Source organism: Lagenorhynchus albirostris, chromosome 6, assembly GCF_949774975.1.
Source record: "Lagenorhynchus albirostris chromosome 6, mLagAlb1.1, whole genome shotgun sequence".
Classification (NCBI taxonomy): Eukaryota; Metazoa; Chordata; class Mammalia; order Artiodactyla; family Delphinidae; genus Lagenorhynchus; species Lagenorhynchus albirostris.
Window position 1 is genome coordinate 7869426 of NC_083100.1, and position 16640 is coordinate 7886065.

The 16640-nt window shown below is 39.5% G+C and overlaps 1 protein-coding gene across 11 annotated transcripts in view; it reads right to left on the reverse strand.

The window, feature by feature from the left end:
• DIS3L2 (DIS3 like 3'-5' exoribonuclease 2) overlaps positions 1–16640 on the reverse strand; it is a 375493-nt gene that overhangs the window by 299511 nt on the left and 59342 nt on the right. For all 11 annotated transcript variants that reach the window (XR_009541014.1, XM_060151851.1, XM_060151847.1 and 8 more), the window contains exons 4-5: positions 10882–10935; positions 2556–2657 (exon numbers count right to left, since the gene is read on the reverse strand). Coding sequence is in view for 10 of the 11 variants with exons in the window: in XM_060151851.1 (XP_060007834.1) it covers positions 2556–2657; positions 10882–10935 (156 nt within the window). In the remaining variant the exon portion in view is untranslated. The remainder of the gene's footprint in view (positions 1–2555; positions 2658–10881; positions 10936–16640) is intronic.

Sequence of the window (16640 nt, forward strand, 5' to 3'; positions counted from 1 at the left end):
TAATTCACTCTTGTAAAACACTCTGCACTTAACTTCACAGCATTAATCAAAATTTTCCTTAAATTTGTGTAAGTGTGAGTAGCATCTGTCTCTTCCTACCTGCACTCCCTACCAGACTAAAAGCTCCAAGAGGGAAACAACTATGTCCATCTTGAGCATTAATAATTTCCGTGCACCCTACAAATTCCTGACACATAGGTCTTACTCAATTACTATAGCCCTATCAGATAAAAAGAAGAATTTAGTTTCTGCCTCAACAAAGCTCTGAGATAAGGTAGTACTTCCCACATTTCTGGAAAAAATTAATAATAAAAACTTGAGCTGCTACCATGGGTCAGGCACTATTCTAAGATTTCTCCATATATTCTCATTTAATCCTATGACAAACCTATGAAGTAGGTACTATGATTATTCTCATTCTACAGATGAGGTATTTGAAGCACAGAGAGGGTGTATAATTCACCCAAGGTTATACAGATGACTGGCAAAGATGAGCTTCAAACCCAAGTAGCCTAGCCTAAAAGTCCACTCTATTAATCACTCTGCTGTAATACCTCTCACTGAAGAGGATACCAAATTCTTGAGTAGCAATAAATTGAGCCAAATAAAATAAAAGATATGATATAAAGAATACTAGGGGGACGCCCCTGGTGGCACAGTGCTTGGGAGTCTGCCTGCCGGTGCGGGGGACGCAGGTTCCAGCCCTGGTCTGGGAGGATCCCACATGGCACAGAGCAGCTGGGCCCATATGCCTCAACTACTAAGCCTGCATTCTGGGGCCCACAAGCCACAACTACTGAAGCCCACGCACCTAGAGCCCGTGCTCGGCAACAAGAGAAGCCACTGCAATGAGAAGCCTGCGCACAGCAACGAAGAATAAACCTCACGCACCACAACTAGAGAAAGCCCGCACACAGGAATGAAGACCCAACGCAGCCAAAAATAAATAAATAAATGAAAAAAAAAAAGAATACTAGGAATCATGCAGCTCAATATTAAAAAAACAAACAACCCAATCAAAAAATGGGCAGAAGACCTAAATAGACATTTCTCCAAAGAAGACATACAGATGGCCAAGAGGCACATGAAAACATGCTCAACATCACTAATTATTAGAGAAATGCAAATCAAAACTACAATGAGGTATCACCTCACACCGGTTAGAATGGGCATCATCAGAAAATCTACAAACAACAAATGCTGGAGAGGGTGTGGAGAAAAGGGAACCCTCTTGCACTGTTGATGGGAATGTAAATTGATACAGCCCCTATGAAGAACAGTATGGAGGTTCCTTAAAAAACTACAAATAGAACTACCATATGACCCAGCAATCCCACTACTGGGCAAATACTCAGAGAAAACCATAATTCAAAAAGACACATGCACCCCAATGTTCACTGCAGCACTATTTACAATAGCCAGCTCATGGAAGCAACCTAAATGCCCACCGACAGATAAACGATAAAGAAGATGTGGTACATATATACAATGGAACATTACTCAGCCATAAAAAGGAATGAAATTGGGTCATTTTGTAGAGATGTGGATGGACCTAGAGTCTGTCATACAGAGTGAAGTAAGTCAGAAAGAGAAAAACAAACATCGTATATTAACGCATATATGTGGAACCTAGAAAAATGGTACAGATGAACCAGTTTGCAAGGCAGAAATAGAGACACAGATGTAGAGAACAAACGTATGGATACCACAGGGGGAAAGAGGGTGGGGGTGGGGGTAGGTAGTGGTGGTGGGATGAATTGGGAGATTGGGATTGACGTATATACACTAATATGTATAAAACAGATAATAAGAAACTGCTGTATAAATAAAATAAAATAAAATTCAAAAAAAGAAAAGAATACTAGGAAGAAAAATTCAGACTCAGATATACAAGTTACCAGTTTTATATGACAATTCAAAGAAACTGTTGCTATGAATCATTCTAGTGCCTGATCCTTATTTAAAACAACAGTCAAAACAAAACCAAATCTTCCTTTTCAGTTGACAGACACAGATGGAGACTAAAACCCAGAATATTCTCATGTTAAAAACATTTTCGTCTGCTACCAAATTTCTGTTTTATAAAAATACACAGTCTATTTTTATCTGCCACGAGAAGTCCAATTACCAAACTGGACATCACAGAACTAGATATGTGTTGCCTGGGTTCTCCAGGAGAGGCAGCAGGAATATGTGAAGACTGCACCATCCCTATGGCTTTGTCTTTCTAGTTCTCCCAGCATTAAATGTGGGATATTAATATGTATCAGGTTTGAATGTCCCCTGCAAGCTTTTTTTCTATCCTAAAAATTACCAGAAACCAATGCAAAGCATGTGACAGGGAAGACAGATCATAGGGGAGGGAACAAGGTGAACCGGAATCATTAAATGTCTGCGCACCCAATGCTTCTATGTCCCAAGAATTCTGTGGTCTGCTTCTGAGGCAACCAAGGGCCTTAGGGGTCTGTGACTGTTTCAGTTAATGATGTCTCACTGATGCACTACTGCAAAAGGCCCTGAGAAGTCTACAGTTATAAAAGGAAAATTTAACTCACCTTCCACTGCTCCTCTGGAAGCAGATTCACAACCACCAGGTCCCCATTCAAGGCTCTATTACGAGCAACAACCCCATCAATAAAAATGTCTCGATCACCATCCTAGGTTGGAGAAGGAAATAAAGTAGTCAGTTTACCAAGGCTTGGAACCAAAAGTTACTTCCTTGGTTTGAAAACTGTAGACTCTACAATCTGTCCACTGAGTTAACAGGAACACTAGTATTTAACCACAAACAGACCTAGAGGAAGCTCAGGCTCTTTGGAACTAATAGAAATGGTGATGAACACAGAAGAACAGGTTAACATAATACTAAAAAATCACCAAATAAGAGAAGATCTACTGTAGACAGGCCAAACCAAACAAACAAAAATACATAAAGCAGAAAACGAGGGGCTCCTCTGGTGGCGCAGTGGTTGAGAGTCCGCCTGCCGATGCAGGGCACACGGGTTTATGCCCCGGCCCGGGAGGATCCCACATGCCGTGGAGCGGCTGGGCCCGTGAGCCATGGCCGCTGAGCCTGCGCGTCCGGAGAGGCCGCAGCAGTGAGAGGCCTGCCTACCGCAAAAAAAAAAAAAAAAAAAAAGGAAGAAAACGAGGACTGCATGCTTTCATAACTGAAATGAGAAAGAAGTAAGTTACCCTTTTTTGTTTTAAATAAAATAAAGCATGATGGTACCTTTTGTACATGACTGAATTTTTGTAAGGGAAAGGTAAAAAGTAGACAATTTGCAAGAAAACAGAAGAACAACAACACATTGATATAATCCCCAAAGAAAACCAACCAAGGGCAGGAACAACAACCAGCTCCAGGAGTTGGGCTCTCTAGGAGAAAACCAGCAAAGTCACACTCCCCCCAAAGAAGTGGCAGAGAGAACAATGTGGTTGGTTTGTTTGTTTTCTAACTGAAGTATAGTTGATTTACAATACTGTGTTAGTTTCAGGTGTGCAGCATAGTGATTCAGTTATTTTTTTTCAGATTATATTCCATTATAGGTTATTACAAGATATTGAATATAATTCTCTGTACTATACAGTAAATCTTGTTTGCTTATCTATTTTATGTATAGTAGTTTGTATCTGTTAATTCCATATTCCTTAACTGTCCCTCTCCAGCCTCTGGTAAACATAAATTTGTTTCTATGTCTGTGAGTCTGTTATATATAGATTCATTTGTATTATTTTTTAGAATCCATATATAAGTGATACCATATAGTATTTTTCTTTCTGTCTGTCTCTGTCTTCACTAAGCATTATATTCTCTGGGTCCATCCATGTTGCTGCAAATGGCAGTATTTCACTCTTTTGTATGGCTGAGTAATATTCCAATGTATATATACCACATCTTCTTAAGCCAATCGTCTGTTGATCAGCACCTGGGTTGTTTTCATATCTTGGCTATTGAACCCAGGTCCACAGCAGTGAAAGCCTGAGTCTTAATCACTGGGATGCCAGGGAATTCCCCTCAAGCACATACTTAAAAACAATCCACCTGAAGCAGTGTAGCCCCAGTGAACTCCCCAGGTATCAACTGCCAAACTTAATTAGTTGCCAGAGTCTTCTTTTTAAGCCAAATTACTTTGCAAAAATAATTAAATGGAAAAGGTAGCTAAGAAAAGCATGCCTTCAGCAATAAGTTTCCATGAAAAAATTAAACATTTTCAAAATGTTTCACCAACAAACATGCAAAGATGTGGATGGACCTAGAGACTGTCATACAGAATGAAGTAAGTGAGAAAAACAAATATCATACATTAACACATATATGTGGAATCTAGAAAAAATGGTACAGATGAACGGTTTGCAAGGCAGAAATAGAGACACAGCTGTAGAGAACAAACGTATGGACACCAAGGGGGGAAAGGGGGGAAGGGGAGGGGGGCGGTGGTGGTGGGATGAATTGGGAGATTGGAATTGACATATATACACTAATATGCATAAAATAGATAACTAATAAGAACCTGCTGTAAAAAAAATAAATAAATAAAATACATATATGCAAAAAAACAAACATGCAAACATGTACTCTCATCCTTTCACCCTTCCAAGAGTTTATATTATGTGCTTCTTTTCAGAGGATAAGAGAGAAGTAAAATGTTAATTTTTCTCAAAGGAGGTAACAGCAAACTGGCTTGGAAAGCCACCACTCAAACTTTTCTACTAGAGATAGTTGATGTTACGCTCAACAGACTGCAGGTGATTACTATGATATTTTAAATAAAGATAAAATTAACACTGCAAATTCACCACCACACTCACAGAATAGGATTTCATATACTCAGTATTTTTTTTACAGTTTCCAATTACAAACCATTAGAGATCTTTAGAACAGTCTTTCTGTTCAATTTCCAATTTAGCCACAGGCTAGCAGCTGTGGCCTGCACACTTTGCCAAACCTGACCCACCCTAGCCCCTAAGGAATAGCTACCGTGCCAGTCACAAAGACGGCTCATGATAAGCTTCTCAGAGAAATAAGAAGAGGCAACCAGTAAATAAAGAGTGAACAACTGAAGTGTGGCACAACATCATCAACTGCCTTCTGCAATTTATAAAGTAATGGGATCTCTCCGACTTCTCTACAATGAAAATAAAGCTGTCTAGAGGTCATCTGATCCCATCATCATGTGTCAAAACGTATGCAATCAGATGCCTCTTTCGGAAGCAGCTACACCACTCTTAGCTTAGAGAGTTAAGAGGGTAAGATGCTGGTACTGTCATGTTTCTATCCCAAGAAACGAAGAGAAGCAGGGCTGAATTGAACCTCGAACAATACACAAATCTATATACTGAATCACAACTCAGCTCTTACTTGATTCATTCAGAAGCCTGCATCTATTGCAGCATCTCTTATTTTAAAGATACTTGAGGCCAGAAACTATCAAACTCTTAGAGGAAAACATAGGCAGAACACTCTATGACATAAATCACAGCAAGATCCTTTTTGACCCACCTCTTAGAGAAATGGAAATAAAAACAAAAATAAACAAATGGGACCTAATGAAACTTCAAAGCTTTTGCACAGCAAAGGAAACCATAAACAAGACCAAAAGACAACCCTCAGAATGGGAGAAAATATTTGCAAATGAAGCAACGGACAAAGGATTAATCTCTAAAATTTATAAGCAGCTCATTCAGCTCAATAACAAAAAAGCAAACAACCCAATCCAAAAATGGGCAGAAGACCTAAATAGACATTTCTCCAAAGAAGATATACAGATGCCAACAAACACATGAAAGAATGCTCAACATCATTAATCATTAGAGAAATGCAAATCAAAACTACAATGAGATATCATCTCACACCAGTCAGAATGGCCATCATCAAAAAATCTAGAAACAATAAATGCTGGAGAGGGTGTGGAGAAAAGGGAACACTCTTGCACTGCTGGTGGGAATGTGAATTGGTACAGCCACTATGGAGAACAGTATGGAGGTTCCTTAAAAAACTAAAAATAGAACTACCATATGACCCAGCAATCCCACTATTGGGCATATACCCTGAGAAAACCAAAATTCAAAAAGAGTCATGTACCAAAATGTTCATTGCAGCTCTATTTACAATAGCCCAGAGATGGAAACAACCTAAGTGTCCATCATTGGATGAATGGATAAAGAAGATGTGGCACATATATACAATGGAATATTACTCAGCCATAAAAAGAAACGAAATTGAGCTCTTTGTAATGAGGTGGATAGACCTAGAGTCTGTCATACAGAGTGAAGTAAGTCAGAAGGAGAAAGACAAATACCGTATGCTAACACATATATATGGAATTTAAGGAAAAAAAAATGTCATGAAGAACCTAGGGGTAAGACAGGAATAAAGACACAGACCTACTAGAGAATGGACTTGAGGGTATGGGGAGGGGGGAGGGTAAGCTGTGACAAAGTGAGAGAGAGGAATGGACATATATACACTACCAAACGTAAGGTAGATAGCTAGTGGGAAGCAGCCGCATAGCACAGGGAGATCAGCTCGGTGCTTTGTGACCACCTGGAGGGGTGGGATAGGGAGGGTGGGAGGGAGGGAGACGCAAGAGGGAAGAGATATGGGAACATGTATATGTATAACTGATTCACTTTGTTATAAAGCAGAAACTAACACACCATTGTAAAGCAATTATACTCCAATTAAAAAAAAAAAGATACTTGAGGACAGCTCAATATTAAAAGTTTGAGTCAATCCCTCCTAACTTTTTTTTTCCAAATTAACAAACTGTAATTGTTTTCTCAAAGATACATTTCTTTTCATATACATCCATCATACACTGTAAACAAAAAAAGCAGTGTACATGAAATAAGAGAAAATAAATAGCATAGGTATTTATAGGAGAAGAAAATCCATAGCATAGGTAAGGAGGCTCTAGTCTGGAGCACAGCTGAGTTTCCAGCAGTATAACCTCTTAACTACTTTTTAAGGCCAAGGAATTCATTCCTTCATTTGAATGCCAGAAGACTTGCTCTATCCATCAGAAAGAATAGAAAAAAAAGAAAAATGGATAATGATCAACCTGTTGGAAATATAAAGGGATCTATGGGTAATCTAACTAAATATATAGGAGGCAGGAGTGGGGAGGATAGCCCAAGTATACTATGATGGTCAGAACATCCTCCACCGATGGAATAGCTCCCTTTGGACCAGAAATAAATTCCACAGATGTACAAAGAGTGCCTCCCATGATGAGATGCACAAAAAAGCTACAGAACTCCTTGCACCAATATAATTCAGAACTGAAACTGTGCTTTTTATAAAAAGCCAGGTTTTTACATCTGGTCCATTTTTCCTCTTTATCTTATTCCCAAATGGGATAGAAAGGCACCTCAATAATATCAATTTATCTTGGTTTTGTGAAAAAGTTACATGGTTCTTTCTTACTTTTACTGAGAACAAGAGAACACTATCAGGTACACACAGAAGTAACATCCCATGTATGTTGAGTTTGTCATAGGAAAATGAATATCAACTTTCTATCAGTAGAAATTATAATAAACCTAAATCATGTTCCCCCAAAACAAAGTACTTTTTTATACCTGATGGTCAATTCATTGTTTCTAGCCTGTTGATATATGTAGATATTTTAACACAGAAAGTGACACTGTATAAGTTCTCAACTGTTTTTAGAGTCAATAAGAATACACCTAAATAATTTCATCAAATCTAGTCTATTTTTATTTCTCCAAAAACTTTAGAATTTTAAAGTTATGAAGAACATTAGACAATATTTAATCCACCCCTTCATTTTACAATTAAGGAAACTTTCCGTTTCTTATTGTCAGAGCTGAGGTTTCATCTTCTATCAATTCCTATCTTTATTGTCCCTGCTAAAGCAGGGACAGGTAACCGTCAGGCCCTGCATCTGATATCCTACCTTCTAGTCTACCTGTGAGCATTCTTCCAGTTCATACAAGTTCACAGTCGACATGGGCACGAGCTACGTATACTCAGAAATCTAGACCAGTGGTGGGATCTACCTACATGTAATTCATTGCCTCTACTATCTCCCCCTTCAACTGCTCTCCATAATGCTTCTAAAACCTGAAACTGACCAGAAAATCTACAAAACTAGAATGCAGGATTGTGCCAGTGTCCAAAACTGGAGTATCTACAATCACTCACAGCTGGGTCTTGACAGAGCTTCTGTAGTAGAGGTGAGGCATTTAGCACTCTTTCTCCCTCTGAGACAATTTTATTACTCCATCAGTGGCCAGATAAGAGAATAAAAGAGGTATAGAAGTAAGCCAATCCTAATATCACAACTGTGTAAAAACTTCTAAATAGGACATGCCAGGAATACAATTTCAAGTGGGAGAACAACTTGAGCTTTTGAAACATCAATAACTTTTGCTTAACTTCCTTTAACAAGCCAGATTAAACAGTGGCAACACATCATTTGCAAATTTAAATCACATGAACTTAACTTACAGGAACATAACCAGTCCAACACTTCAGAGGACCTCTGCTCTGGCCCTCCTCCGACCACACCCCTCCTCAACAGGTAAGGAGCTCTCAAGGCTAAATGGATTGTAATCAGCCCCAAGCCCACTTCCAGGGCATATATAAGCACCTTCCCCAGGTCTATCTTCCCAAACGCAGACCACATCACAGGTGGCACCCCTAGACTCGACAGGTGGCTAATGGGTGGGTGTTTCTAAAGGGTATGGGCAGAGCTTGGACATGTGGGATAAGATGCTCACCTAGAGGGCAAGGGCCCTTGCTGAATGTGGGGGAGGAGGCAGGAGGGCAGCAAAGAGGGGACAGGGAGCAAGAACTGGGAAGGGAAGAGGGGCAGGCCAGAGGTGGACCCTCTCCATGCAGCCACCTTTCAGCATGGAGCTCCGAGGAGTCTGAGAATTCTACATCTGAACCCCAGTACAAGTACATGGAGGTATACTTGGCAAGGAATGTATTTTATCTGTCATGAATTTATTTTACTTAACAGTTTGTTAGTCTGATTTATAACTTTTAAGTATTTAATATAAGGTACGTGTGCCTCCATCTGTATCTCGTCCTAGGCCATACACTCGTTAGGAGCCGGCCTAATAGGGATCTAACAGAGAAATTCAATACTGTGCACTCAGGAAAGAGAGAAAGCAAGCAGAAAAATTTTCAAAATACTTATGTAGTTCCACTTATCATTCCCATCGATGAGAGCAAACCTCAGTGTGCAGGGAGGGCGATCTGCTCAGTTCCCAGGTACCTCTCAGGGTGAACTCCTTACTGCACTGGGTATGATTCTCGTGCTTAAAAAATCCATGTTTGGGCTTCCCTGGTGGCGCATTGGTTGAGAGTCCGCCTGCCAATGCAAGGGACACAGGTTTGTGCCCCGGTCCGGGAAGATCCCACATGCCGTGGAGCGGCTGGGCCCGTGAGCCATGGCCGCTGAGCCTGCGCGTCCGGAGCCTGTGCTCCGCAACGGGAGAGACCACAGCAGTGAGAGGCCTGCGTACCGCAAAAAAAAAAAAAGAAAATCCATGTTTTTCACACAGTGGGGCCCCTAGTATAATTGAGCTCCTTCAACTGGTGTGCCAAAGAAGAAACAATCACCCTTTCTGATGTGGAGAAAATGCTGGTTATGCTAGACTTATTGAGAGATGGTTACTCCCTCTCCAACATGGCATATTCCTAAGAGATTTTCATTGGTAATTTTTATGATTATTGAATGTGAATTTCACCTTATGAGCAAACTCTGAAATCTAACACCCACGTAAACTGTGTGATGGAATAGCTCCCGCAGCTAAGTTACTACCTCAAATCTGACGCTCAATTCTATAATCTAAGCACCAGGGTCAGCAATATATACCATGTTCTGTCACAGGAACAGAAAATGACTAAGAGAGAACAAGGTGACATGTGACATTTTTAATCTAAGCCAGTGGGTAAGACCTAAACTTGAGATACAAATGTGAATCCTTGGCTTCAGGACAAGGGCAAGGGAAAATAGGACAAAACTGAACTTCAGAATAGGTCTTAGGTTATTGAAACAACAACAGTAATAATACCTATGAAGTACATGACTGAACTTGTATTCTCATTAAACTTGTCATTTCACAAAATGAAATATGTTAACTGAAATATATGTATTCCATTTCCTCATTTATGAGCCGAAGTTTCTTCCTATAATCTCTTCCACTGTGAAAAATCTAATTCTATGGCTATCCTATTTATGGTATCCTGGAAAAGTTAGGCCAAGAATTTAAGAATACTGCTCTCCCAGCTTTGCACAAGCAAACATCCAGAGACCTGCTGCTAATTATATGTCAGAGTGAACTTCCCTTAATGAGAGAGAGCCTATTAAAATGAGTCATGAACCTAAGAAGGACTATGAAGAGCCAATGGTAAAAAGCCTTGTACCAAGTCCTATCACCTGCACAAAAGTGAAGTGAGAAACTGACCAGAAAAAAAAATAATAATACACATTATTTTTGGACAAAGTTGCAGAATAGCTCATGCAGTAGATTAAAAGTACATAGCATATTTGTTTAGGAGAGATTAACTTAAATCAGTGGAAAAAACCCATAAATCCTTTTAAGCTATAAACCAAGGGTGTCCAATTACAAGAACTGGTGGGTATCTGTGTGGGTTCAGCTGCTCCTTGCAGCCTAGTAACAAATGCCATCCCTTTCATTTGAAGTGTGATTTTTAAGATTGGCAGAAGGGGCTGTTAACCAAAGGCAAATTTTGTTTATTTAAATTTGAAACAAATCCTTGCCCATCCTCAATTTTGTTTTACTACTCTGTTTTTTAGTTAGAATATATGATTTCAGTTTTACAGCACATCTAAAAAATTAAATGTGACATTGGGTTTATTATAAAGTTATTGAACTTACCGGGGAAGGAATGAAGGCTTCATGAAACTTCTTCGGATTAATTCTCAATACACCCTTTAAAATAAAAAATAAAACCTGTGAAAATTTAACTAGTTACACACTTACAATCTTTCCATACATATGTTACTAGTCAATAAAAAGTTTAAAATTAATTAAACAATTCGATCTAGGAAACAAGTTAGATGTATGAGAACTATTCATTAAATGCATGAAATACGATTTATACTGATGTCTGTATCACAGAGTTCTATCAAACACTAAAAGCTCACACTGGCACCTTGCAGTGAATGGGCAGAGGTGGGAAGCAACAGAGACTGGCGTGGAGTGGGAAAGTGGCAACTATTGGGATTTTATGTGCCCTTATATGCTAGTCTTCAAATATAAACCTTTACTTTAAGAACAAGGTTACGGGGGATTATGCCTCACTACACAATGGCCTTTTTTTATTCTATAAGACCTTCCCACAATTGCTTGCTTCTGTGACAATTTTCAAAGTGATACAGGTTGACTTCCAGGTTGAATACTTAGTCTCCAGGGGCTGGATGCATATTTTTTACTCTGGCCCCTCTGCAGAGCTGAATGAGTCAATAATTCAAAATGGTCCAGAACCAGCTCTTAATGTAAGTGGGAATCCTGGCTCCAACAGCCAGGCCACCCAGTCTGCCTACAACTTCACGTCAGTCCAGCACGAAGTCAGGGTCTGCCTCTATTTATGCACAGGGGTGCAGGTGGGGCCATCTTCAACAGCAGTTCAGTATTTTAGGCTCTTGCAGGAAGCTGTAACCCTCCCCACTTACAGCTGCATCTGAAGGCCACTGGAACACACGGATGGAGACCGTTATTTTCCTAAGAGTCAGACTCAAAGGGTGTCTTGAGAAAGTGTTTTAAATAACATCTCTCCCCTAAAATACTGAAAGACCCAAAGATACACAATTAACAAAATAGGTGAGGGCATAAAATAAAGCAGAAAATAATTCCTTCTTTCACTGGTACACCATGCTTAAATTACAAATTTCCATGCAACAGTTTATATTACTGTTAAATCCCACACAGACTACTATAAATCCTCATTCAGTCCTTAATTTAATAATTATTTACTGAATTCTGATTATGTGCCAGACCCTGAGACAGACAATGTGGGAGAGTGAGAACCAAGCTCAGCCTTTGTTTACAAAGTAAAACATGAAGAATGCCACAAGTGAGGGGACAGCGTACTTTCAGCTAGGGGCACTAGGCAAGGCTCCAGAGATGGTGTCTGACCTGGTCCTTGATGGAGGAGTAAAATTTGAAGATAAATCAGAAAGGAAATATAGGCAAGAGTGATTAAGAGGGCAAATACTCTTCTACCACCATGCTGTATTAGGGTAAGAGACAGAGGGACTGGGAAGTAAGGCAGGCAAAGCTCCCACAGGCCAGTCCCTTTTCTATGAATGTCGCTGCAATTGCACTTTTAGGGCAGCTGTTTCTTGTTGGGAGAGGGAGGAAAAGGCTTATTATACTTATCCTCAATATTCATCCACTCACTCAACAAATATCTCCTGACAATTAGCATGACAGGCACTATGCTAAGTGATGGGGCCACAATGGAGAGAGAGTAATAATAGATAGGCTCTACCCTCATAGCTTACAGTCTAGTGAGAGGAAATAAACACTCCAAATAAATAAAAGTAAACTCATTGATTTTTTAAAATTCATTTTCTGACCCAAGTTTCTTTTTTTTCAACTGCTAATCTTCTATCATCCCTTCAAGCTCAGTGAATGGTTAGTACATGAAGAAGTATAGAGATGAGAATGCCTTCTGCTTTGAAAGTACCTTTAATTACAGAGCACTCAGAAATGCCACAGCTGGACTCAGGGGAAAGAAACAGGTTGCTCAGGGCTGTATCTTGCTCTATTTTGTTTGTCTGTGTGTTTTTTTAATTGAGATATGTTTGATGTACAATGTTATATAAGTTACAGGTATATAACAGTGATTTGCAATTTTTAAAGGTTATATACTCAATGTACTGTTATTATAAAATATCTCAACTCTATTGAAAAGAATAACTACTGGGCTTCCCTGGTGGCGCACTGGTTGGGAGTCCGCCTGCCGATGCAGGGGACACGGGTTCGTGCCCCGGTCCGGGAAGATCCCACATGCCGCGGAGCAGCTGGGCCGGTGAGCCATGGCCGCTGAGCCTACGCGTCTGGAGCCTGTGCGTCTGGAGCCTGTGCTCCACAATGGGAGAGGCCACAACAGTGAGAGGCCCGTGTACCGCAAAAAAAAAAAAAAAAAAAAAGAACAACTATTAAAAGGACCAAAAAGATTCTATACTTGATTGTCTATCCCACACTTCCTGATACATAAAAGCACACAAGGAGGGACACATGCCTTGTTCAAGAAAACTGTTTGCAATTTGACTGGAGCATACTCTTAAGAACTGGACCTCAGGAACAGATCCCCTGAGAGTACAGATCACACTAAGAAAGAAAAATCTCTTGCAGAGTCCACAGCAGACCATGGTCATCCCCACAGCCTGAAGAAGCTGTCAGGAAAGCAACTCAAGAAATGGCCTTGTAACTGAAAGAGACTTCTAGCAGATGTCTTGTCTTATTCACCTACATACATAAGTCCAGAACTTCCATTTCCATATTTCTATAACCATTGCCTAATCTGCCCCAAACCCTCATCTCTCATTTTCCTCCTCAACCGTTTCCTAAGCCTGAAACTGGTGGCTCCAAATCCTCCATCTCTTTTCTGAATGCTCTGGTGCCTCCTTGCCTCCACTGAAACCTGATGTGACCAATTCCCTCCAAGTGCTCTCAAAGGGGGCCGATTTTCTCTCTCTTATCCCATATAGCTCAGGGACCAGAAGAAGAATGTTTCTCCCCCTGCTTCCCCACTACAGCTTTAAAAATTCTCCCATTCTCTATCAAAATCCCCAGATACTCAGAAGTGCATGTCACTGGCTCCTGCTATACCTCCTTGGTGCTGGCATCTTCAAACCTTCTGATCGTACCCCTAATTTACTAATGCTGCTTTACAACAAATGCTAAAGAAACTTCTCTAGGTGGGAAACACAAGAAAAGAAAAAGACCCACAAAAACAAACCCAAAACAATTAAGAAAATGGTAATAGGAACATACATACTGATAACAACCTTGAATGTAAATGGATTAAATGCCCCAACCAAAAGACACAGACTGGCTGAAGGGATATAAAAACAAGACCCATCTATATGCTGTCTACAAGAGACCCACTTCAGACCTAGGGACACATACAGACTGAAAGTGAAGGGATGGAAAAAAGATATTCCATGCAAATGAAAATCAAAAGAAAGCTGGAGTATCAACACTTGTATCAGATTTTTAAAATAAAGACTGTTACAAGAGGTAAGGAGGGACACGACATAATGATCAAAGGATCAACACAAGAAGAAGATATAACAATTATAAATGTTTACGCACCCAACATATGAGCACCTCAACACATAAGGCAAATGCTAACAACCATAAACGGAGGAACCGACAGTAACACAATAACAGTAGGGGACTTTAACACCCCACTTCACTAATGGACAGATCATCCAAACAGAAAATAAATAAGGAAACACAAGCTTTAAATGACACAACAGACCAGATAGATTTAATTGATATTTATAGAACATTCCACCCAGGGCTTCCCTGGTGGCGCAGTGGTTGAGAGTCCGCCTGCCGATGCAGGGGACACGGGTTCGTGCCCCGGTCCAGGAAGATGCCACATGCCATGGAGCAGCTGGGCCCGTGAGCCATGGCTGCTGAGCCTGCGCGTCTGGAACCTGTGCTCCGCGATGGGAGAGGCCACAACAGTGAGAGGCCTGCATACCGCAAAAAAAAAAAAAAAGAACATTCCACCCAAAAGTGGCAGAATACACTTTCTTCTCAAGTGTACATGGAACATTCTCCAGGATAGATCACATCTTGGGTCACAAATCAAGACTCAGTAAATTTAAGAAAACTGAAATTGTATCAAGCATCTTTTCTGACCACAACACTATGAGACTGGAAATCAATTACAGGAGAAAAACTGTAAAAAACACAAATACCTGGAGGCTAAACAGTGCGCTACTAAATAACCAAGAGATGACTGAAGAAATCAAAGAAGAAATTTAAAAATACATAGAGAAAAATGACAACGAAAACACGACAACCCAAAACCTATGGGATGCAGCAAAAGCAGTTCTAAGAGGGAAGTTTATAGCAATTCAATCTCACCTCAAGAAACAAGAAAAATCTCAAATAAACAATCTAACCCTACACTTAAAACAACTAGAGAAAGAATAACAAAGAAAACCCAAAATCAGTAGAAGGAAAGAAATCGTAACAATCAGAGCAGAAATAAATGAAATAGAAATGAAGAAAACAATAGCAAAGATCAATAAAACTAAAAGCTGGTTCTTTGAGAAGGTAAACAAAATTGATAAACCATTAGCTAGACTCATCAAGAAAAATAGGGAGAGGACTCAATTCAATAAAATTAGAAAGGAAAAAGGAAAAATCACAATTGAGACTGCAGAAATACAAAGGATTATAAGAGACTACTACAAACAACTATATGCCAATAAAATGGACAACCACGAAGAAATGGACAAATTCTTGGAAAGGTACAATTTTCCAAGACTGAACCACGAAGAATTAGAAAATATAAACAGACCTATCACAAGTAATGAAATTGAAACCATAATTAAAAATCTTCCAACAAACAAAAGTCCAGGACCAGATGGCTTCACAGGTGAATTCTATAATACATTTAGAGAGGAGCTAACACCCATCCTTCTCAAACTCTTCCAAAAAATTGCAGAGGGAGAAACACCTCAAATTCATTCTACGAAGCCACCATCACCCTGATACCAAAGCTGGAAAAAGATAACACAAAAAAAGAAAATTATAGACCAATATCACTGATGAACATAGATGCAAAAATCCTGAACAAAATACTAGCAAACAGAGTCCAACAACACATTAAAAAGATCATACACCATGATCAAGTGGGATTTATCCCAGGGATGCAAGGATTCTTCAATATAGGCAAATCAATCAATATGATACACCACTAACAAATTAAGAAATAAAAACCATATGATCATCTCAATAGATGCAGAAAAAGCTTTTGACAAAATTCAACACCCATTTATGATAAAAACTCTCCAGAAAATGGACATAGAGGGAACCTACCTCAACATAATAAAGGCCATATATGACAAACCCACAGCAAGCATCATACTCAATGGTGAAAAACTGAAAGCATTTCCAGTAAGATCAAGAACAAGACAAGGATGTCCACTCTCACCACTCTTATTCAACATAGTTTTGGAAGTCCTAGCCACAGCAATCAGAGAAGAAAAAGAAATAAAAACAATACAAATTGGAAAAGAAGAAGTAAAACTGTCACTGTTTGTAGATGACATGATACTATACATAGAAAACCCTAAAGATGCCACCAAAAAACTACTAGAACTAATCAATGAATTTGGTAGGGTTGCAGGATACAAAATGAAATCTCTGGCATTCCTATACACCAACAACAAAAAATCAGAAAGAGAAATTAAGGAAACACTCCCATTTACCACTGCAACAAAAAGAATAAAATACGTAAGAACAAACCTGCCTAAAGAGGCAAAAGACTTGTACTCAGAAAACTATAAAACAATGATGAAAGAAATCAAAAATGACATAAGCAGATGGAGAAATATACCACACTCTTGGATTGGAAGAATCAATATTGTGAAAATGACTATACT